Source organism: Stigmatopora nigra, chromosome 7 (assembly GCF_051989575.1).
Source record: "Stigmatopora nigra isolate UIUO_SnigA chromosome 7, RoL_Snig_1.1, whole genome shotgun sequence".
NCBI classification, from domain to species: domain Eukaryota; kingdom Metazoa; phylum Chordata; class Actinopteri; order Syngnathiformes; family Syngnathidae; genus Stigmatopora; species Stigmatopora nigra.
The window spans coordinates 10,019,929-10,045,065 of NC_135514.1; the positions used below are offsets into that span (position 1 = coordinate 10,019,929).

The 25,137-nt window shown below is 38.4% G+C and overlaps 1 protein-coding gene across 1 annotated transcript; it reads left to right on the forward strand.

Annotated features, from left to right (window-relative positions):
- Positions 1 to 235: 235 nt before the first annotated feature.
- On the forward strand, positions 236 to 24,770 carry tmem145 (transmembrane protein 145). The gene is made up of 15 exons (XM_077720401.1): positions 236 to 569; positions 6,571 to 6,645; positions 7,187 to 7,264; positions 8,312 to 8,398; positions 9,710 to 9,811; positions 15,055 to 15,139; positions 15,399 to 15,470; positions 17,753 to 17,821; positions 18,803 to 18,883; positions 19,289 to 19,367; positions 20,259 to 20,352; positions 21,993 to 22,165; positions 22,741 to 22,861; positions 22,929 to 23,117; positions 23,208 to 24,770. The coding sequence occupies exons 1-15, from the start codon at positions 459 to 461 to the stop codon at positions 23,460 to 23,462; spliced, it is 1,671 nt and encodes a 556-aa protein (XP_077576527.1). The 5' UTR covers positions 236 to 458; the 3' UTR covers positions 23,463 to 24,770.
- Positions 24,771 to 25,137: the final 367 nt, after the last annotated feature.

Consider the following 25,137-nt stretch of genomic DNA (forward strand, 5'->3'; position numbering starts at 1 on the left):
TTTAAACCTATTTAAATACCATGCACTGGCAAATTTCTATTTTCGACCAACTATCCAAAAAATAAAAACTACCACTCCCCACACACTAATCGACCAAAATTTGTATGTATAACACCCCACCAAAAAAAAATGATCATGACATTGCAACATACACGATGCACGCATACGCAGTTTGCCCCCTAGTGGCTCGAAAGAGAATGGCTGATGATGTCAGAACCGTCCGATTGAACGGACATCAATCTGAAGGCATTTTGAACGTGAGCAGCATTGAAACGCGGCTTCCATCCATCTTGAGAAGCCACGTGAACGCGCTCCGACCCCCTCCCTGGCTTTCTCTCTCTCGCTCTCTCTCTCGCTTGTTTCTTTCCTTCTTGTCTTCTCTGTGCGCGCTCCCGTCTCCGACTGCGACTTGAAGGGAGCCCCAAGCGCAGACGATCCTCGGCTGAGGAGCGAGAAAGATGGAGGCGTGGGTCGGAGGGCGATTGCTATGGCTGGCCGCGCTGTCCGGCTTCCTTTGTATGGACACGGCGTTGGGGAAATATGTCAAAGGCGTCGTGGACACTAAAGAGGTGAGCGACTCCTTTTGGGGAGCGACAAATGTATATATTTAACGATGTTTATCCGTGCTAAGTTATTCATGTGACGCCATTTATCAACACCTTGGCTGGGAAGATAGCGTTCACAGGTGTGCATCACGTGACAGCCGAGTTGCGAGTTTGATGCTTGTTTCGATTAGATTGTAAATTCGACTCCCTCCGCACTAATGAGCAAAAGATGGAAATTTGCACAGGTGGCCTCAAATGGAGCGTCACTCTTTCTGATTGCAACAAAAATGTCACTAAAAATGTCCTCTGATTTAATGGATAATATATCTAATTATCCCTGATGGTAGTTTCTTTTTAAATGTCTTATGTAATATGATAAAATGCATTTCAAAATCTAACCCTAAATCAATCACCGTGGAAGTCACTCACTTTAATCTGACCGGACAAGTAACAATTTCTGATCTTTTTAAAAACTAAAAGACCTGGATTAATGCGTAGTAAATAACAGTTATTTAAGTTTTATCTTTTTTTATTATGAGACATTGTGGTGAAAAATTAAAAGTGTCCAGTTTTTGTGCAGATGATTACATATCTCAAATGAAATTATTCATCATCAATTTTCAATGCTAATTCCAGATGAACTCCACTATCTGCTGGAAATCAAGAACGGGCCCAACCACTAATAGCAAAAACAGTTAAATAATCGATGCCGCTTGAAAAGAAATCAAATTTCTTGAAAAAACAGCAGTAAGGTGGCAACATGCCATTTACGGTAAAAATACAATCGAGAAATGTGCCATATATTTTTAAATGAGGTATTTATACCCCATCCAGATGTTCTGGTATTGTGCCAGTATTTAATATAACCTCCAATTAATAAAACTATTTCAAGAACTTTGCTGGGTCACAGCAACCGAACAATCTACACCCAACTTATTCCAAACTCCAGCCCTGACTAGATTAGCAATGCTCCATTCACCAATTTGAGGGTTATTTTTTTCGCACCACCCCAGATGCTGGCGGACCCCCATAGCGCATAGATGGTTTGAATCATTGGCTGCATTCATCTGTCACGACTGGCTGATTCTCTGAGGCTACTCTGGCAGCAATATTGTACAAGGTTGTCTCGCTATTATACCCATTTCTCCTCAGAATTATATACTCCCAATCTTATATTTACATCAATAAATGTTTGACTCAACTGGAGACCACCTATAATTATCCTTTAAAATGCAGGTAAGTGGATATAATGTCTGATAGTGCCATATGTTGGTGTCAAAGTCATGACCACCATGTACGCCACCTATAGAGCAGAAGTTGCATCTGACAGTGAAAGTCTAGTTTAAAGATGGACGACAATTGAGAACAGCAAAAGTCGAAAAATTCATTCACGATCATATTTACATTTTTAAATGGAAACAATATTTTTAAATATTTTTAAGTAACATTTGTAAAGGGTCTGTCTATTGCCGAAAAAGTGGTATTGCACCCACAGCAGCCCTCAAGGACCGATTTGCCCACCCCTTCCTCAAATGTTGTCATTTACCCTAATAGAAACAAAACCTCCCTTATGTGTATATAAAAAGAAGCCGAGTGTAACAGCCGCCTGCTTGAAAAAGGGTCGTTATTCGCAATAATGAAAGTATAAGTCATAAAAAATTATATAATTGTGTTGTTAATGGATGTATCTGTATAATGTAGCATCTCTATTCATGTAAACCATTCGGTAATTAGCTTAATTATGCTCTTCCTCCCCGACTGGATTGACTCACCACGTCATGACTCTTCTTGACATCGTTCTATGCCACTTAAAGGTCTTAAACGGCACTGTGCTTCCTAACTACCGCCTCTCACTTATGTTTTACTTAGAACGCTGCTATTATTATTATGTAAAATGCCCTCCACTTATTATAAATGCTCTCCCCCTCGCGAGTGCCTCTCTAGTTAGGCATTTCTGTTGCCCCAAAGCAAAACTATGTATCAGTATTGTTGACTAATATATTTCTAATTGTAATGAGCAATACAAAACACAAGAAAAATTCAAACAAATAGAATGAGCGTTGGGTGTGTTATTATAACCCTTTCGGCAGTGGATAAGGGAACACAAATGGTGAAACATTATATAAACAGACAATGCTAATACTAGTTGTGTTTTCTTTTTCCTTTTTCAAGAAAGATTGGTTTGGTTAACTGGGAGACAAATATATTCTCATTTCAATGGGCGGAATGAAGATTTAATTTAGTTTGAGTTACTAGTATGGAGCAAATTAAACCTGTAACTCAAGATACCACCATACCGATTTACTATGGGAATGTTAAGCCACAGTCCCCAATGTACTTTTCACTCTTTATTGAATGTTGAAAGAATAACTAAACTAATCAATACTACTACAAATTTAATCAGTTGCCTCCATAAATGTCACTCCATTAAAAGTACATAGGAAGGAGTAAAGCTATTGTTTTAAGATGTAACCTCAAATGGTGGCTTTCACCGATTGTGGGTGGGTCTTGAATTTATCCCCCTTGATAAACGAGACTTCGATGCAAACTTAATGACGCTGTGTTTCTGAGAAAAAGTCTAAATTAGTCGCATTTTGTTAACGAGATCATTCAATTACATTGTCATTTAGAGTCTTTTTCTTCTCCACGGTTCCAAAATGTGTCACAGATCATCTGGCGCCAAAGCACAACCGAGCGCCTTTAACACTACCAGGCGCCACTGAGTTCGCCATATTGACTGCATCTTTATGTGTGTGTGTGTTGAGGCCCCAAGGTCATTCACTGGCTGTCGGGACATTAACGTCACCGTCCCTTGACACCATTTGGCGCTGCCACGTGACTTTGTTTACACCAGAGCAACTAGCTCAAGAGACGGTGGGTGCAAAGTTAATCCAAAGGCATTGGTACGGGCCGAATTGGCTTTAACCGTCCGACCTCGGTCGATGTGGACAATCAGCCTAAGTGGCTGGTGGCGTGTGCTAGAATGTCCCTCTTGAGTGAAGGTAGTGAGGGTGAAGGTCAGGGGAAGATTGCAGTAGGGACTGAATACAAACTTTTCAGTGCATTGACAACAGACAGACACAAATCAATCGTACTCCTGGCTGTTCAGACTATGGAAAAACGGTGAAAGCCAGCAACGATGAAAGACTCATTTTAAATTTTGAGAGCAGAACTTCATGGCATGTTCTGTGTCTATGTGGCATATCAAAATATGGCTGTAAACCTGTATTCGTTCGGACACGTCGTTCAATAGGTGGGAATAATCTGTTTAATGTCAATCCGCAAGTGAAAACTTGGCATTTTCGTTGATAATGCATTGCTGGAATAACAAATAAACAGGTCAATACTTCAATATTCATTCATTTTTTTTAGGGAAATGCTATTTTCTTCAATACCGTCCTCTGATTGCCAAGCAAAGGGTTTAACTATGGCTATGGTGACTACCAAGTTTGAACAGATACAATAGGATCAATAAATCTGTCACAATAGACTTTGTAGCAAGGACTTGTTTACAACTGCTCATTTTGGATTTCAAGCGTTACCTAATATTTCATATTTTTCAGTGTGATTCATTAGTTAAAAAATATAATACAATTGACGGTTCGCATCGTGAAGACCTTGAAAATTAAGTGGCCGGTAATTATAATTACCTCATGACTTTGACATACCTACACAACTTTACTTTTGTATCATTACAGCTTGTTTTGCAAATGAATGTATACTTTGTAACAGAGTGCTTTGTTGTTTTTCTCCCACACTAGCTATTGAAACAGTGACTTATTCACATTTCTGTGATTTTCCCTGAAACAGATGGAGATTTTCACAAAAGCCTTGTCTAAAGAGAAAAGTAGAATAGCAAAGAAGTTTGTTGAATTGACATTGTACAGCTTGAACACTTTGCCTGCATACACATGAACACAAGTACTGGCAGTACATTTTCTTAAATTGAAATACCTGTGCACAGTGGGCAAATGTTTAGGCAGGTTGAGGGGTTCATATGCAGTATTACCATATTGAATTTGCATTGAAATCATCTTGGATAGCACTATAAGTACTACTTTTCTTCTTTTTTTTTAAAGGTAAGTCTAAAAAAGACAGTCAGACTTCATTCTCATTATTTCCTGCCTTAAATACCGCAAGTCTGAAACCTTAATTCCTGCCAAAGAGCTTTGAAATCTGCCAAAAATCCTTCGAGCTGTCATCAAAGTGGTCACAATCCGAACTAGTGCATTTCTTTTTAATGAGTGTGTGTGTGTGTGTGTGTGTGTGTGTGTGTGTGTGTGTATGATAAGATGCTATGACTGTGTGCATGCGTCCGAGAAGGAGTTCTTTTATGTGTCCGTATGTTCCCCGTCAATGTGTGTGTACGTGAGAATTTTCTCCCCACGTGTTTATGTGTTGAAACTTGCAGCGTTGCGTATCCCTGACTAATGAATCATTGAAAGGCCCGACGGTCCGGGGGTGACTCCACGAGTTGATTGGTAATTAATTGTTAATGAGGCGAAGCAGGCAAACGGGCATCTGGAGAGAGAGTGTGTGAGAAGCACGCAGATGAAAGGACAGATTGCCAGGGAGGAAGGCGGCAAATCGGAATGACGCTAAATCGAGTAGAAGCGGTGTCGAGGGGTTCACTTGATTAATGACGGGAAAAAAAAACTGGCATACCAACCTTACTTATAGACTACGGACCGCTAACTGAACATTCGTGATCTACTTTACTCTGCAAGCCCAATTTAGACTTGCAGGCCTGAGAAATTCGGGTTTTGTAATGCAATGACACAATCGATGCGTTTTTAGATGAAACAGGGCATGTAAACGCACAAATTCAAATTGACTACACTCATAAGGTGTTGCTTTCGACTAGTGATGTCCCATTTAATTGTCATTATCAGTATTTGACTGCAAGATCAGAGCCGATCCAGTAGCCGCGTATACTTAAGTACCATCATGCAAGCAATGAATTGGAAACGGAAGTCAAATCATTTAAATGCCTATTGTTCACCGTGAGCCAAAATAGCCTCCGAGTGATTGACTCGCCGACGTGAAAGACGAACGGACGAATGAGTGCTCGGCCATACAAAAAGGGTTTCTCCTTAATGACCATTTCTGCTTTTTTAGCTGTTTACTGTGTCTATGGTAGCCGCAAAGCCAAGGCATGCCACCGTTGTCATGGCGACCAGTTTGCAATAGTGCATTTACAGATGCAGGTCCGCCGTGTGTTCCACTATATCGGCTCGGTTCCATCTCGGTTGTCACGGACACATGGGGACAGGAGTGAGGCGTTGACGGGGGTCTTCGGGGAGGCTCTAGGAGGGGTGGGGGGGTTTAGGTGGAAGCTGAAGGTTCCCGGGGCCCAGCTCTCTGGCAGACGGCAACTGAATTACACCAGTGCTTTTGTTCAAATTGATCTATGGTGGCGAAAGCTGGCAACGCTACACTGCTTTTAGTTCTAGGCAGCGGAATTACGAGGCTTGTTTATGTAGCAGGGCACAGGTAATCACTGTATAATAGTGCATAGGCGTTTTTTTTTTTCTAGCTCTGGCTGGAGAGTTTATAGCAACCTTTAGGGCACTTTGTAATAAGTGAAAAGAAGAAGCATGTTGAGCCTGCACAAAACTTTACTCTCAGAGCATACATTATGTTTTGAAGCAGGGATAGGGTTCGGTGTTAAATCTGCCAATATGGTTAACGTTTGGGCTCTTCTTGTTTTTATTGTATGGGAATTTCTTTACACTGGCTTTTTACAAACAGTCAACACAATGAAAACATCCAAAATGGAAGTATTTCAAACTCCAATGTGGCACATTTGAGCACATAAAGACTCGGATTCCCATTTTTCTGACCTTTTATAGTCAATGTATAACATAAAATTTCTGTCCTCAATTAAAACAGATTGAATATTTTTTGTGTTTTTCAAACATCTGCTTTCTACCTGGAGGAAAAAATGATCAACACATGATCACATATTTTTTTGGGCTGTAGAATCTCAAATTCCCTGCAATTTTTTTCTGTATTTCCACCACAGGACTGGATGTTCCTCACTCGCTTTTGCTTCCTCACTGACTTTGGACGCTTGGACTTTCGGTTCCGTTACCCTAAGGTAAGATAACTTCCCTCATATTAATGTGTGTATATTTAAGTATAAAATCAATCTAACCTCAAAGTCTCCTTTGTCAAGTTTATCATCTTATCTTTACACTTTGAATAATTTACTTGTAACTCTGCCACAGTTAATTGGTATGCATGCACCCTTGTTGGAACAACCAACTATTTGAGCATCCTGCACAGTGCTTCTAGAGACCGACTGACTTTTTGGTTGCTTGTTATCCAGCTCCTTAGTTTGCAAAACGGCAGTTGAGCTGGCAGATCGTTATTATGGTCAAGTTAACACTTCCTCCTTCCTTTTGACTTCAGGCTGTTCCCATCTCTTCCTCTTCTTCCTTCCCGTCCTCTTCCTCTGCCGCTCTTTTTGTCACTTCTCTCGATTTAGCCCTGCAGACATGGCAGTAGTGGGGAACACATTTTGTCCTGGCAATCTCCAGCTGCCTCCTCTTTGATCCATTCACATCGCTCACTCACTTGCCTTGCCTCTTAATACCACCCTTTCCCTTCCCAACATCTCTTTATGTCTCTCTCTGCAGTCCCGATGCTGTCAGAACATATTACTCTACTTTGACGATGCTTCACAGTGGCCAGCTGTTTATAAAAGACCTGAAAAGGTGAGTGAGCGCAGTTAACATTGTGATTAAAAAAAAAAGATTGGTGTAAATGAACAAAAATGTGAGTATTTTTACTTTAAAAATGCATCTAAATCGCATGTAATTCGACAATATTATGACTCATTTCTAATATTATTTAAATTTCTTAGTTGTTTTTGCAGTAATTCAATAAAAATAATGCTAAATGTTAAAGAATTACCTCACTTTCTTCAATCTCCGTCCTCATTTTTGCTTCCACCAGAACAATAACACGCAGCACAACTTTCAAACAAAGCCATTGAATTCCGCCCCCCCATGCTGACATTTTTCATTATAGCAAGTTAAATTATATTGATCACCACCAACCATATGTGGAGGACTTCTTTCTTTCCCATGAACCAATCAATAACGCTATTAATACTGACACTGCAACACATAAATGACTCTCATCATAAAATACTGTCAACCTGCTGCTGTGCACCATGAGTGGGAGTTCTCATAAAGTGTAAAGAGGTGATTAAAAAGACAATTAATATGCCGTACAGTAACAAAGGGTGCCATTTATTTTGCAATGTAATCATCTCCATATTTCTAACATTCTACAAAATAATCCACAGCAATCCGTAGGCAGCAACACGCAAAATCCTGATCGCGTGGGCGGTCGAATAGCATGAATATGTATAATGGTGTTCCGCTACTATATGACAGTTCATTGTTTGAGCCCCCACTATATTAGTTTTTTCAAGCAGTCTTTTTTTTTATCATTCTAGTTTTGCAATATCCCAACTGTAATGGCGGTACATATGTGAAAGAAGAGCCGCTTTTGCAAATTCACTTTTCAACAGTTTATTGAGCGAAACAAGAGAAACATTAAGAGTCCCATTGGATGCAATTTGAGTTCATCATTTTATGATTTCAATGTAGTTGCAAAGTGAAGTAAGTTAATCGCGTTAAATGTGTTTGGGCTTGGAATGCAGCCATTGGGATAACGCCGCTTCTCCATCGAATGTGGGTGGATATGTTCAATATGTACACAACATTAATCTCATGTTGACTCATCTGTGTCAGAATTGCGACCAAAGGGAGGCGGTGCTGAGGCCTGAGAACAACCAAGTCATCAATCTCACAACCCGCTACACTTGGTCGGGATGTGTGGTAAGACAACCGGGGTACTTCAATCATTGGGTTACATAGTCTTCAAACTCTCATTTACTTCTTCAGTCTTTGACATATACTATGTTATGCTTTTAAAACATGTGCAAACCCAAAAAATAGTTAAAATTCAAACCCAGATCTTCAGATTGCAAAGCAGCCAACCATTACAAGTCCCTAAAACCGATCTCATCCACCAGTTGTAACTTTGCTCTTGTAAAATTCTATTCAATTTTTCCAAGGCCAAACACACACTTTTATTGCCCGAGTCCATTTCGTAGTCTGCATCAAAGAGTATTGATTATCCCTAAAGGGGAGGATCAAATAGTGTAATAGTCTATATTGCAGAGGAGCTACTGCCTTCAAAGTTAATTACTACTGATGATTTCAGCACAGCTAGTTTTATCTTCACCATGTTTTACAACAGTGTAAAAATAAAAAGACAGAATCACATCTTTTCCAGGGAATGCCAAGTATTCAAACATTATTATTGGCACTTTTCCACTAGAACTGCACACAAGTTGCCATTAATCAGTCTTTATGAGATCTTGATTTAAAAGTCCTGAATATTCAGTTTTTTTATAGATCTAGAACAATGTTTATTTTAGCTATTTTTAATATATTTTTAGACTTTACAAAATGATTTTGAACAAAAAACACAGAAAATTTGATTAAAAATTACAATTATTGATTTAAAAGGGGGAAAATTAAAAAAATTAAGATACATCTATACTCTTCATCTTTATTTGATCCGAAAACAGAAAGTCGGCACTCGTTATTTACTTTCTCAGACCACACAAAATGATGCGGCGGGCCAAATTTGGCCCCTAGGGCCGCCACTTTGACACCAGTGGACTAACAGGTTTCTGTATTGTCCAGTCATCTCTTTTTGGATATTTTCTTGCCCTTGCTGATCATTGATTTTTCTTTTTTTTTGGGAGGGGTGCAAAAAAGGCTCAATTCTCATTGGATTATGTCTGTGTGTGCCAATTTTGCATTGCAGTGGAAAACCAATGTTTCCAAAAAAAAGTATGTTACCTGGCCATTCACTACACTTTATTTAAAAACACGGTTAAATCTTATTCCAATAAACAGCAACCTTTTTTAACCACATTGAGGTGTGACATTCAATCTAACAGATATTTTTGAAACGTCTGCCACCTTTCAAGCTATTTTGGAGTGTGAAATATGCTTCCACTTTCGCACTTTCACCCTCACACGATTAAATCAGCATCCCGTGCGGTTAAACGTGATCTCAGTGATGGCAGCGTTTTCTCTCTCTATCTTACTCACTCCTTCTGTCATCAATCCCAGGTGGAGGGCGAGGGTGACGACGAGATGCTGAGTTGCGTTGGCGGCCGCAGTTTCCGCTCCGTAAGGGAGAGATGGTGGTACATCGCTCTCAGCAAGTGTGGGGTAAGTGGCCACGCCACGGGACGTCTTGTTTAATTGCTCACGGGCGCAACCATATGTTTTTTTTTTGCTGTGTCTCGTCAATGCGGTCGTGTCCTGACTTATGAGTTTAATTTGTTTCCTGGCCAAATTAGTCAAAACACCTGCTATTTACCTGTCCCCATTGAAATGATTGGAAATGGTATTGTTACATGTTTTAATATAGGCTGTTGTGTACTTCACTTTAATCATAAAGTAATTAAGAAAATGGATAGTTAGTTGTTGCATCACGTTTTAATGGCTGGTCGCCGATCTTTTGGTCCCCCTTTTGAAACCAGCAATCAAAATTCTATTCATGAGAGAAAGTTTAATATCCAAGTACTTTTTAATATCTAAGTACTGTTGAAAACAGTAGATATTTAGATATTAAACTCTCATGAATATCATTATGAGAGCTGGTTTCAACAGTACTTGGATATTAAACAGTACTTAGATTTTAAGCAGTACTTGGATATTAAAATGTACTTAGATATTAAACAGTACCTAGGTATTAAACAGTACTTAGATATTAAACAGTACTTAGATATTAAACAGTACTTGGATATTAAACAGGACTTGGATATTAAACAGGACTTAGATATTAAACAGTACTAATTTATAATGAATCTGGGCAATCAATAGTGACTAATGTTTAACTATTTAAATAAAGCATTTTATTTTTCTTTAGGGATTGCATTTTATTTTAAATTTCTTTCTCTATTTTCTTGGGAGCTGTATTTTTTTTTTATAGAAAATGGGTGATTTACTGTCATGTTTAAGGTACTAAAGTCACCAGTTTGCTAGACCATTTCTCTTTTTACTCGCTCTCTCAGCCTGGATGAAATGTGTCCCCGTTGCTGAAAAGTCGATACAGTGTCACCTTGAAATGATGCGAAGTTGGTCTGACATTTCATTAAAAAAATATTTGCCCTTTAGAATTCATCAAACAAGGCCTCGGGAAATAATATTATGAGTGTTATTGTTCTGGTTTTGAGTGCAGAACAGAGTTAAGAGTTTCATTTAGATCATATTTTTCTGTTTTGTGTGATTGCTACTGTCTTTTTCTTTTATTTGTGCATTTATCTTTTTGCATTGTTATCCCAATGCAGTCAGCACACATTTTTTAGTCACTGACTCTGTTATTAGATGTTGTTTTTCATGACAATTTTTATGGAATGTGCTTTAAGGGTTACGTAGATGCATTTGTAGTCGTTTTTATATTTTACTGTATTGAGATCAGCTCAATAGATCAAACGTCAAAGCAATGAGTAAACGATAACCCCAATAAAAAAATATGTAGAGAACCAGTTTAAATAATACGCTTTGAAAAATATTGAAGATCCATGTCTAATTCAGTGCATCTTTGGAGGCTTTTTTTGAGCTGGGCCGCTGTGGATTTTCAATCAACGTCAGCTTATATTTAGCTTGATATTTTTTGCATCAAACCATATTTAAAAGTGGAACAGACCTAGTTGAAAGAAATGTAGCGAACCCTCGCCAATACTGTGTCCAAACTCAGCAATTTTGTGATGTTTAAATTCAATGCACATATGCTTTTATGGTATGCTTCAAGCAGGATTAGTAATGGAGTCTAGACATTAGCAAGAGGATAACAACATTTTCTTCATGTATAAACCATAAATTTTAATATGACCTTGGTGACTTTTTCAGAAAAGACAAAAATGAACAATGCTCCTTTTGACACGGGGCTATTTATAAAATAAGTACTCCTTGTGCATGTCCCGAAAAACACTATTGTTGGATATTGTGGTAGATTTCACATTTTTAAAAGAAATTAAATCAGCACCAAAGTGGACTAATTTAATGTAATACCTGAATATGAGATGCACTGCCCAAATTTCACAAAATTTGGGAAAAATAATCAAATATACGCCACACCACATTTGTATGTTATTATATTCATGAACTCATTCATTTTTATGTACCGCTTATCCTCACAAGGGTTGCCTACATTATAAGATTTAGGCTTAGGGTGCTGTCAATGGCAGACGGTCCATTAAACAAGCAATTTATGATAGAAATTAATTCATAATTGAATAAGCTGTAATATGGTAGTATGGAAAGACTTTTTCTTATAATTTTCAAAAAACTAAATCGTCACCTATTGTTTTAAAAAAATGGAACATTAAGATTTATTTAAATCAATATAATAAGTGAAATGTTTGTTATTGACAAAAATGCATTGTTTTTTTTTTGCATGTTTTTCCCCTTAATTTCATCATCATTACAAGGCCTTGCATAACCGGATTCCCTTCAAAAAACATGATTTTTAAAGGGTTAATACAGGCATGCAATAGTGGCCAAATGATGCACTCTCTCTCTCTCCTTTTTTTTTTTAGCTCATTTTTTTTAGCTACCATTGACCGGGATAGACGGCCCATTTCCAAAAATGAAACCTGATTATGTCACTGCCGGTTCAAACAAACTGCATGTCGGAATAACCGCTTTAAAGAAATAACCACGAGTCCACTGATACGCCTGTGCGCTCGCATCTTATCATTCCGGCCACGTCTCTGAGTGTCCTTGTTTGTTTTGCTGCAGACAGAGGCAGGATGTGATTAGAATGGACGCTTCCAACAGAGTGGCGTTTAGTGTCACGCCAGGCTCCGCTAATAGACACGCCGCTTAATGCTCTTGGATTCGGATATAAAAGCTTCACTCCGAGCCCGCCGGCCAATTTCCCTATTTTGTTTCAACTCCTATCCAGCTGTCGCTCCCAATCTTTTTGGCTGTTCTCTTTGATGCCTTCTGCCGTCAACGCTTGCTTCGGCGCCGTCCCTTATTTACTCGGCAACAATATTTCCTGTCCCCTTTTGTTCTTACGTCTCGCCTAACGTGCATCCATTTGCCATCAACGCCACAAAGATGGATGACTGCAGCAAAATAGTCCAACGTGCTGATGTTCATCAGTTAACTTAAACGACCAGTTTGCCTTGATTCATGATAGCGTCCAGTCATCTACCCGTCAAATATGAGACGATGACATCGTTATAAGTCAAATTCAAATGACCTCAAATGGCGGTCACGAGGCTTTAAAGTCCTAAATTGCCCTCACTAAGAAAAGGTTTCGGTAAATCCGCCACGTTTGTTTTTTATGTGGGATGACTACCTGACAGATGGAGACACTTTTTATTGGCTGCAATCAGCTGGTGCTCAATTGCCAGTCATGAAAGAAAATGACCTCGTTTGGGAGGCAGAAAATGGTCTGGCTAGCAGAAAACACCAGAACTTTCAGGTGGATTTTTTTGTTTTTTTTAATGGAGCATAGTTGAAACCTAATTTCGGCTTGAAATCTTAACTTTGGGTGATTGACGTGGCTGGAATTTGGCTTGGAATTGTGTTTTCGAAAACTCCCCATAGTGACTACCGTATTTTCACGACTATAAAGCGCACTGCATTATAAGGGGCACTGCATTATAAAGCGCACTGCATTATAAGGTGCACTGCATAATAAGGCAAACTGCATTATAAGGCGCACCGCATTATAAGGCGCACCCTCAATGAATAACAAATTGTAATTTTGTTTCCATATATAAAGCACACTGGATTATAAGTCGGCCTGTCCATTTTGCAGAAAATTTATGACTTTTAAGTGCGCCTTATAGTCGTGAAAATACATTAGACTGTGCCATTAACTAGCACTAATGTTTGAAGGAGAACACCTCATTGCTGGTCAGCAGCCTTCCCAGCACCCTTTCAAACATCGATTTGAGTGTGGATTTATTCCACCGAGTAGATGAAAGGCCCGTTGTGAAGCTCAGCCTCCACCTTTTCCTCCTCCTCCGTCATCCCTTCATCTATCTATCTATCGTTCATCTCCTAACATCAGTTGGAACGGTTGCCATGGTTATTATCCTTGTAATCTTCCCACTTTCTACTAGTATTATTATAAATCCATTTACCTGGAAGCAATCATGTTCTATTCTTTGCTATCTTCCGCCACACTTGCAGGGTTAGTACTTAGCAGAAGCGCTTTTACACAAAGCTTTTATGGGCACAACGGGGTATTTTTACTTCCAGAGATGAGCAGAAATTGTTTTCCTCTTGTAATGATGAGGAATGTAGAATAGAGAAGCACAGATTTGAAATAGCGGGTAATAAAAAGTGGCATGTTTGGTGAAGAATTGGTGAGGCTGAAGGAGCTCAGCTGCCTGGCAGCCAACATTTTTCTTTTTGATGTTGTATTGCCTTCTAGATGAAACTGGCGGGGGGTGCATACCGGCTGTTTTTCCTCAAATAGTGTCTGTCCCTAGGCGAAAGCTCTACCTTTTCTCTTCCAATATCCCTAATGGAAAACAATTTGATTAAAATTCTTACCCTGAAGGGTCGGATATGTTCTTCTAAATGTGCGAATAATTTTAAAAAAATTGTAAGCAATGAAAAAAATGGCCTCAATGTTTAAAACAGAGTAGAATGGAATAGCATAGCAGAAGATATTTTTTTTTTTTCATTAGCCAATTATTAGTATATAACAGGGGTCGGGAACCTTTTTGGCAAAGAGAGCCACAAACAATTCATATTTTCCAATGTTATTCCTTGTGAGCCATACCATGAATTTAAAAGTCAAAATACATACATGTAAACAAGTGCCTTTTCAAAAAAATGTTTAATTTCACCACTTTTAAAGTGGAAAAATAATCAATATTTTTAAAAATATTCTTATGCTGTTGCTAATCAATGAGGATGCATTCCAGAAGAGTCTACTGCAAAAATAAATGAAGAGTAAAGCAGTTCTAGATGTAATATCTCAGTTCTGCCATCAGCGATTTCCATATTTTAGCTCACAAATTAGCAAAGAGCCAGCTGCACTCATCAAAAGAGCCACATGTGGCTCCTGAGCCATAGGTTCTCAACCCTGGTATAATATACTATAGTAGTATTATGATAATACTGAGGAAAACATTTTTTTGAGGTAATTTTTGGGTTCAGTCAAAAAAAACATTTTTTCTCAATCAGAACAAATATTTTAACAATAGAAGCCTTGTTTTCTTTAAAGAAAGAGTATACACATTATACACCACCTTATTTCTTTATTCTTTAACATATTTTGAATTCTATTCATACAACAGTAATGACAATTACCCACTGATCAATTAATTTGTGGTTGAAAGCCCTAACTAGATACTGCAACCGTTAACTTTCCAAAATGAATATCCTCCACTTGCCTAAAAGTTTCTACAACATACTTCTTTCTCCTTCCTATATAGAGTGATGGCCTTCGACTGGAGTATGAAATGAAACTGACCAATGGACAGTCTTTCTGGACGCAGCACTTTTCGGCGGACGAGTTCGGTAAGAGCACTGAAAACTATTCAGAGAGAAAGTGAGAGAACAATTATGGGAGGAATGGGTGATGGCACCAGTGAGGTGCCACTTAGCACGGCCAATAAAGCACACTGAAGTGGACAAATGGCCATAATGGATGGATTAACGATGATGGATGAAGTGAGAGGAAGACACGGAAGGATTTTTGTCTTTCCTCTTATTGTCCCAACCGACTTGACTTTGACTTCTTCAACTCACCTCTCGTATTCTATTTCTGTTCCTTTAGGAATATTGGAGACAGACATTACATTCCTGGTCATCTTTTTCATTGTGTTCCTGCTCTCCTGCTACTTTGCCTGTAAGTACCTTTTAACGTCTCTTTACTTTATGGTGAAATTCATGTGTTTTTCTTGATGGGATAAGAGTAGATTCTCATGTTCGCTGGCCCCCCTTTGGAGGAAATAAAAGCGCTTTGTAGTCATGAAATTTCCACCTAGGTGGCACTTTTATTCTGTATAATGGGATATGCCTTGTTGTCTTATCTTTTCACTTTAAATTTTCAATGCCAGCTACCTCACGGGAGGCAAAAAAAAAGTGTGCAATACGTCCTATTTTCACTTACAATTGGGCTTTTTCAATGCTTACCTAGGATTGAGAGTAGGCATGCATCAAAGAAATGAAATCTCTAATGCTTTTGTTGTTGTTGGACCTTTGGGTGAGTGGTTTTTTTTTTGCCATTATCGCTCTTATACATCTTAGAAGGGAAAAAAGCAAAAGGCTAGGGGTTCAGAATCGGCTTGAAACTTATTTTGTGCCTCATTAAAGGGAATCTGGTGCGTCATTCTTGCAAAAAAAATACATAAACTGCAGATTTTGGTTACATTTACAAACTTTAAGACGGCATTTTCTGTTACAAGTCTCCCTTTTAGAATAAATTTAATTGATTTGTATGTTTATTTTCAACACTGCTTATCCTATTCAGGATCACGGGGTGCTTGAGCCCATCCCAGCTGAATTAGACTATACCTTAGACTGGATCCAGGGGGAGGGACACAAAAACTATTAATCACAGTGTTATTTTTCTTCATTAAAATGATATTCAGTACGATTATGGTGATGTTTTGAGGGCATTTCAATTTATGTTAACACGGAGAAGTAATTTACCGTATAAGGGGATAAAAGAATGGCCCTCAGCCCATTATTGTACCTACTTTAAATCTTTATTTCAGATCGCATTACATACTACCCGTTGACTGGGTTCATTTTTTTCAAATATCATCTGGAAATTTTCATCTTTTATGTCGCCTTTCACGCAGTGAGTGTGAAATAAGATGCCAAGGTCATGCACCAACCTTCCGTTTCGCTTAATGAATACACGGCAAGACTAAATGGAACACTTCAGAGATGTAATCAGCTCCCCGAGGACTGTTTTTTTTTTTTGGTTTTTGCTTTCTGCATTGAAACATTATCGACCTCGTTGTGTTGTCCATGTGATCTCTTCTGCATTTTTTTTGTAGGATATTTAGTTAATGTTGCTCTGAATAAAAGGCAAAAGTGAGAAATGGAGAAATTACAGCACTTGACGAACAGCATACGTGCCACTGTCAAAGTGAGAGAACAATTATGCTCTATTGTTTGCTATGTTAAGTTAAATTTAACTTCATTTCAGCTCCACTTAATTTGACAACGTCAGATTAATTATCCACTGGGGTTCTTCCGACTTGTGGTACACCAAGAGTTGAAAACTGTGTGTGGGTTTTCCTATTTATTCCACTTCCAGCCTTCTCAGTACAACTGGATTGGATGTCTTTTTTGTACTGTTGACGATAATGTCAGTGTTACTGTGTCGTTAATATAAAAACTGCCTCACAGAACAGGTGTCAAAGTGGCGGCCCGGGGGCCAAATGTGGCCCGCCGCATCATTTTGTGTGGCCCGGGAAAGTAAATCATGAGTGCAGACTTTCTGTTTTAGGATCAAATTCAAATGAAGAGTATAGATGTATATTACATTTCCTGATTTTCCCCCTTATAAATCAATAATTGTAATTTTTTAAATAATTTTTTCCGGTGTTTTTAGTTCAAAAATATTTTTGTAAAATCTAAAAATATATTAAAAAAGCTAAAATAAACATTGTTTTAGATATATTAAAAAAACTGAATATTCAAGGTTTTTTAATCCAGTTCTTTTAGTCCATTTATATAAAAAAAACTAAATATTATATCTATAAGCAATCTCATGTAACAAATATATGGAATTGAAGTTAGTATCCTATTTTTTCAGATAAGGCTTTTTGCCTTTGACTACAACAATGGAGGGGAAAAATAGCACTATTCACTTGTTGGCTGTTATATACACATCTTCTTTGAGAACATTGCGGGCAGCCTAGGCGTGCTCCTTAATGTTTACGACCTGCTTCATACCTGTAAATTTCCCCCCGCGGCTTCTGGCAGTAGGCTTTGAGCTCGTAAAATGTGCATTTTTACCAAGATGTACGCATCTAAGGTCGCATGCCAATGACGGCTCCTCTATTGTCGTGTCTGGGTCTCTCTCCGTGACTACACCGCCATTTCTTATCACCACCTTAGTGTGCACAAACCCACTTCTAACACTTGATCCCCCACATGTGCTTTTCTCTGCAGACAATCTGAAAGGGAGACAGCTTCTTCACACTACCTACAAAATGTTTATGACGGCCGCGGGTGTTGAAGGTGAGTGTTTTTATCCTAGTCATACAGGTGCACACGCAATATGAAATAGTTAGGGTTGCAGCAGTTTGAAAATGAGCCACCCGCACATTCACAGCAGCTTTAATCCCCACTTCAGCACCGCCGATCTTATCGGCAGGTATTAACGTCTGAATGGGTACCATTGAGAGCAGCATGGGGACTGACAGTGCCCTGCGCTCCTCGCTTTCTTCCTACTTATCTCACCTCCCTTGCTTCCTCCTCTTTTTAATTTACTTCAAATGCTCCCTCTGATCCCGTTTACGCACTTGTCTTCCCTCTTGCTGGAAAATTCATCTTATATTTGCCCTCCTTTCTTCGATAGGTAGTAAAAGTACTCATTCGGTACTGAAGGGGAGGTGCATTACTCATAGTAGGTTAGGTAGGGTAGATGGGATGAAGTTTTAGTATGGATTTAAAATACACTATAATCTTTACAGGTGAATTAAACTAGATATTTAATAACTTTTTTTCCATTGCACTCTTGCGATATAATTTGATATTTAAATGGAAGAAAAACATGGCCATGGAGGTGTTTTTTTTCCAATTTGTAGCAGTTTGCTTGGGAAATTCAGGCCTTTTTGATTGGGAAATTTCAGTTTTGAGACTGACAATGGAAGAGCTGCAGAAAAGCATAGGAGTGAATAAAATATATTTGGGGAATAAAAGAAAAAATAAGAGCCCTGACCAAATTATGCCATTTTTTGTGCACAATGTGCAAAAAAATAGTGAAATGCTGAACAATTAGACATGCATTAAAAAGTTAACTGCTCATAGAAAGTGTACTTCCTAAGCTTATAGTACATTTTAAGTCATTTTCTACTACTGGTGATATCAAACCAACATATATTATTGGTTTAACACAACAATTAGTAGCAAGTACAAATACAAAATAATAAATACTTAAGTAGCGTACATATGGTACATGAAATATCTTTTCCTGACATCCCCCAAATGTTTTCATAGTTCTCAGCCTGCTGTTCCACTGCGTCTACTGGGGCTTGTACGCTCAGGATGGAGTTGGCAATGGCAGCTTGAAAATTCTTGGTGAGTTATATTGTATTGTGTTGTGAGGGATATGCACTAATATAGCTAATCAAAAGTAATATACTGTTCTCGAGTGTAACTTTGCATGAAATTTAAGTATTTTTCTTTAGATCAATTAACTTGCTCAATATACAGTTACAATTCTTATATATACAATTTAACTCTGCTCTACAGAGTAGGGTTTTTTTTCTACTGAAGCTAAAAATATTGGGTAAAAAAAAATTAAAATGCATGATGGTTTTTATACATGCTCACGACGAGCTTTTTATTTTTGCACTTGAAAATGTTCCAATAGTGTGGGTGTGACTCTGTGGAATAGTTCTTATTCCCCATTTTTTTTTCTTAGCCATTTACCTTCATGTCTCCTCTTTGTGTGTGTGTGTGTGTGTGTGTGTGTGTCTCCAGGGAAATTACTGTTCTCCATAAGTTTCCTCGTGTTCCTGCTTATGCTCATATTGCTGGGCAAAGGTTTTACCGTCACCAGGTGAGGAATACTCTAGTGTAAAATATGCTTATATTAAACATTATTTTTAATTCCATTTCCTGATAAAATAAGAATATAAATACTTGTTAACACTGTATCAGACTCGTTTTGATGTAAATGTCTCTAAATTCTCCTTTTCTTAAAGAAAATTAAATCCAAAACTAATTTAAATGACTAAAAAAAGATTTGTTGCTGCTTTTTCTCTGTTTTCCAAATCCCCCCAAAAAATCTGCACCTGTTTTTATAAAAAAAAAAAAATTAAATCACATGGAAAAAAAACGTATATTTGTCCCTTGACAAATATAAGTTTGACACCTCTGCCCTACAGTGTTGCTCTTTGTGAATTTAGGAGCCCCTGAGTGAAGTTTAGTATTTCCTAACCCTACCAGAGCTCACATTTATTATTCATTGAGCTCAAACGTAGCCTCGGCGGTCTTGTTGTAGGCTTGAATTGCCTCTTTGCCCTTTATGTCTCCCGTCCCTTCCCTTAACATCTTTAACAATGAATCTTATGTGGACACAACAATGGTCCCAAGCAAAAGTCCCGTTTTCTTGTTAAAAAAAAATAATAATAAAAGCTTGTGACTGTTATGTATTTTTCACTTACACTGGCAAACATATATTTGGGCATTACTGCCATATACTGTTGCATTTTTAACCATTTAAATGACGACAACAGGGTAGTGTGTTGTTAAGATTTCCACTCTCGACCAACGGACACCTTGGAAAATCCAAGCATGAATGTAATGGAATTTTCCTGATTTTTGTGGTTTCAGCTCCAAGTTTTTGTTTTTTTTTGCATTACCATGCACCCAAATATATTATCTGTTTTATCCTCACTAAACCAACATGTCAACTTTGACTCTCTTTATATTCATGTATTTTTTCTAGGGCCAGAATCAGCCATAGTGGGTCAGTGAAGCTGAGTATCTACATGACCATCTACACCATAACTTATGTCATCCTCTTCATCTATGAGGCCGAGGTACAGACACACACCCACATACACATCACACATGTTATTTTAGGCAAGGCAATGACTTAAATTGAGCTTTTACACACGCATACCTGTCAACTGGTACGTTCTCGCCGTAATTGGTACAACTGAAAGCCCATTTTTATATTGGTACGCTGTACACATGAAAATGGTACGCTAAACGGTGATTTTGAGAAAAAAAAATAAATTAAGGCACTTTCTAGCCATTTTTCACCATCCGCCATTGTTTCTTCCCGGAAACGCATGTCTGCCAAGTGATATATGTACCGGCGCCTCTGATTGGCTAAAAAAAAAAGATCATGATAAACATTTCGTTTTGTAACACTTTCACCATGTGATTTCCGTTTCCTGTCAAAAAAGTAAAGTGGTAAGATTTTCCATGTATTTATACATATATGTAAGGGCGAAAACAAAATTTGGTAAGATCACAAATGGTTCGAGGTTGACAGGTATGCACACGTTCCCTCCGTCTAAGTCGCTACGCTTGTTGTTGCCGCGCTAAAAATCCGGTTCCTCGGGGCTTTGTCGGTCGGATTGGGTAGATAATTCATACAGGAAAAATGGGTAGTTTGGGACCAAGCTGCTGCTGCTGACGCCGCACGTTCTATTATTTCACGCTAATTTAACAGCTTTTGACATTTGGACTAGATGGAGCGAAACTGGTCCTGTGAAATTATACCAGGCGCGTGATAGCACTTTGAGATGGCCTCATAGAAACTATGCTACTGTAAGTGTGTAGTTGTAATTAGAAATTCTCTGGGGTTTGAGCATAGATCTCTTTTTAAACGAGCCATTGTCCACTATTCCAGTCCCCAGTGTGAACAAATCAAGGTTTATAAAGAACTCATCAAACATCTACTGATGTTGTATATAATATATAAATAATATAATGATAAACTGCTATATTTCTCTTTTTAAATAAATGAGAGGGATTTAGAGTCTTTTCAACACATTCCAATGGAGAAAACTGATCTGATTGGCAAGACAAGTTGAGCCACGACTTCGATCACAAAACTGTTTCAACCCTTATGGCAATGTAGCCCTGTTTTGGAAGTCATTTGTTCAATTTCATTCCAATTGGATTCCGAATAGAGCCAGGCAGCTACCTCATTACCCACGGGCACACTCGAGGAATCCCAATCCGCCCGGTGTGACATCCTCACCCTCATTCATTATGCGGCGTCTCTACTATTGCGAGTGTGAAGACTCCACTCGCTGTGATGTTCAGCACACCAGCATATGATGAATTAATAACGGCCTGCTCTCTGTAGATAAAGCAGCAATGCCATATACAGAGTAGAAACTTTGCCGCTATATCAACCGAGCGTACGGCCTATGGTAACCAAGCACCTCACACTCTGGGGAGCTTCAGCTAAAAATAAGACAAACTGGGTTACGCCGGCTCCTCTCGAGCACAGCTCGAAATTCAACAGGCCACGCTTGATTGGACGCTCGACTTTCGCGAGGTCCCGGCAAAAAATCACATGCATTATGAAGTAGCGGGTAACCCGGTCACGGTGGCGTCTGCCAGACCGTGAAATGAAATCCGGTACCGGCCCGCAACGTAGACGTACGCGTATTGAGGCTGAGGAGATGTCAGGTTGAAACATTTGGATATCTGTTTTCAGTTCTTCGATCCCGGCGAGGTTCTTTACGCCTACGATAGCCCGGCGGGTTACGGGCTGATGGGCTTGCAGCTACTGGCCTATGTGTGGTTCTGCTATGCCGTTCTGGTCTCGCTCAAGCACTACCCTGAAAAGCAACCCTTTTATGTCCCTTTCTTCACCACCTACACGCTGTGGTGAGTCTTCAGCCCGAAGACGTGCCCGTTATTTATGAATGGGAAGAATTTTCTCAATGAATTATTCACGCCATGTTCTTTCATTGTCAAAGGGATTTAAAGTTGTTTTAAAGTGGCCCTTTCTCAACATGAATTTGATGAACATTGATTTACATATCAATTATTCTTTTAAAACCATTCAACTGGAATTGGGCATTCAATTGCACAGGAAAAAATAAGTTTTAAAAAATATATAGTAAGTATATATCTGAAGTAAATTAGATTTTTGAGGTATTTTGTATTTACTTTTCCTGTTTAATGTAACATAGGTAAAATTGTGTGTTCACCCCTTGTCTTTTTTTCTTCACATGCTTTAGTTAGGTTTTTCGTCATTTGTATTTTCACAACTTGATTCAACTGGAATTGGGCATTCAATTACACAAAAATAAAAATAAGTTTAAGGGTATATATATCTGAAATAATCAGATTTTTTAGGTATTTTGTATTTACTTTTCCTGTTCCTGTTTAGTGTAACATAGATTAAATTATTCTTGTGTTAACTCCTTGTCTTTTTTTTCTTCACACTCTTTATTTAGGTTTTTCGCCGTGCCCGTGATGGCTCTCATCGCCAACTTTGGCATCCCCCGTTGGGCTCGTGAGAAGATTGTCAACGGCATTCAACTGGGCATCCATCTCTACGCTCATATCGTCTTCCTGGTTCGTCACATTGATGAGCCAGGCCTGCCAGTTGGCAGCTAGTAACACGCCTCTTTGCTTTTCCCAGGTGATCACGCGGCCTTCGGCGGCCAACAAGAACTTTCCTTACCACGTGCGCACGTCTCAAATTGGGATCCTGCTGTCCAGCCCCAAGGGCGGTGAGGGCGGGGAAAGCTTCCCTCACCACGCTTACGGTAACGGCTCCTTCCTTGGAGACTCCCAACCCAACTTCACGGAGCTCTTTTCCATACATTCGGTGAGCCTTTTAAAATGATAACTTTCCTCCATAAACTATGTCCATATTCCCTGACTCGCTCGGCAAAGGGTAACCACACTTTTCCTGCAGGATCCGGTAAAGACGGTCGAGGAAACGGTGCCGCGTAAAGGCCCCGACGTGCCGAGGAACAGCGAGCAGAAAATCATCACCACTTCAGCCACAGCAGATGACCTGGCGTCTATTTTGCCGCCGCTCCCGCCCCCAATTCCGCCACGTCCAGCCTCCACGGCGCGCTCGGCACCTCTCCCCGTGCGACTACCATCTTTCACGGAGTACTTCAGCATGCAGAGCGGAGGAGGAGGAGGGTTCGGATCAAAAGCGTGAGGCGGACGAAGGACTGAGTCAGTAAGTACAAAATAACAGACATTTTGAAAAAAGTTCTAAAGGAGACCGCAAAAGGTTAGTATGAGTGAAGCAATAAATATTCGACTGATCTTTAAGCGCAATATGGGTAGGTAAAAATGACAAAATCTCCAAATGGCTTTTTTGGGTGTTGATTGTAAATAGCTTGATTCTCATTTTTATTTTCCAATCTTTTTATTGCTTACGAGCATCAGAATGCGCCATTTTACTTCTTTTTGGGATTAAAAAAAAAAAACTTTTTTTTAACCTTTTTTAAAGGGAAAAACAAGTACTATTTATTTTTTATTTTTTTCTACAGTGTTAGTCTAACTTGAAAGTTGAATTGATTCTGTGTTACAGCTTAATTCAGTTTATTCCTATATGGAATTATGAGTTCCTTAAATTTTTAAAACTTGATGTACTCAAAAGCCAAGCTACCATTGTAAGCCTTCATCGCAGCTGATCATTCTAAATAGTTATATACTGTAAATGTAAAACACAAAAAAATGGATAGAAAGGGTGCATGTTTGTATCGTACTTCCCGTCCCAAAAAAAAACACGTTCTCATATTTATATCAATAGCATACATACTGTATATCTTATCTATGCAGTATATACAGTATTAGCTTATGGTTTGTGTGTGTGTGGGTGTGTGTAAAACACTTTTTTAATTGCTGGTCATTCAAGGCATTTGGCCCCCAGTGTAAAAGTAGCTGATGAGCTACATTTGGTGAATGTATTCATGCCAAACAGCACAAGATTTTACACTCGCTGCTCAATTAAGCCTTTAAAATAATGGCATTAGTGCCACATACGCATACTATTCCGACATTATTCTTCACAGATCAAAAGAGCACTGTTGGGAAATGTTACATTGTTTTTGTTTTACTTGACAGTTTACAAATTATTTATTCTGACTGGGTTTATTCCTGAAAGTGATTGATTTTTAATTATTTCGTATTTAGCACGACGCAGCCAACCACTTGGCTGACTTAATTTAGAAACATCCTTTTACGCGAATCCTCGAACCGTCCTATATATATAATATATATACATTTACATGCACATGTACATATATATGTGTATATATAAGTACATATATACATATGTAAGCACATGTATACATATATATACATGTTTGTATGTGTGTATATACCTATATACATATGTACACACATGTATACCTATATATACATGTTTGAATGTGTGTATATACCCATATATACATGTTTGATTGTATGTATATACCTATATATATATGTACACACATGTATACCTATGTATACATGTTTGAATGTATGTATATACCTATATATATGTACACACATGTATACCTATATATACACGCGTGTATGTGTACATGTATATACCTATATACATATATGTACACACATGTATACATATATATACATGTTTGTATGTGTATATATACCTATATACATATGTACACACATGTATACCTATATATACATGTTTGAATGTATGTATATACCTATATATATGTACACACATGTATACCTATATATACATGTTTGTATGTATATATATATACCTATACATATGTACACACATGTATACATATTTGTATGTGTATATATACCTATATACATATGTACACGCATGTATACACATACACACAGATGTGTATATATATATA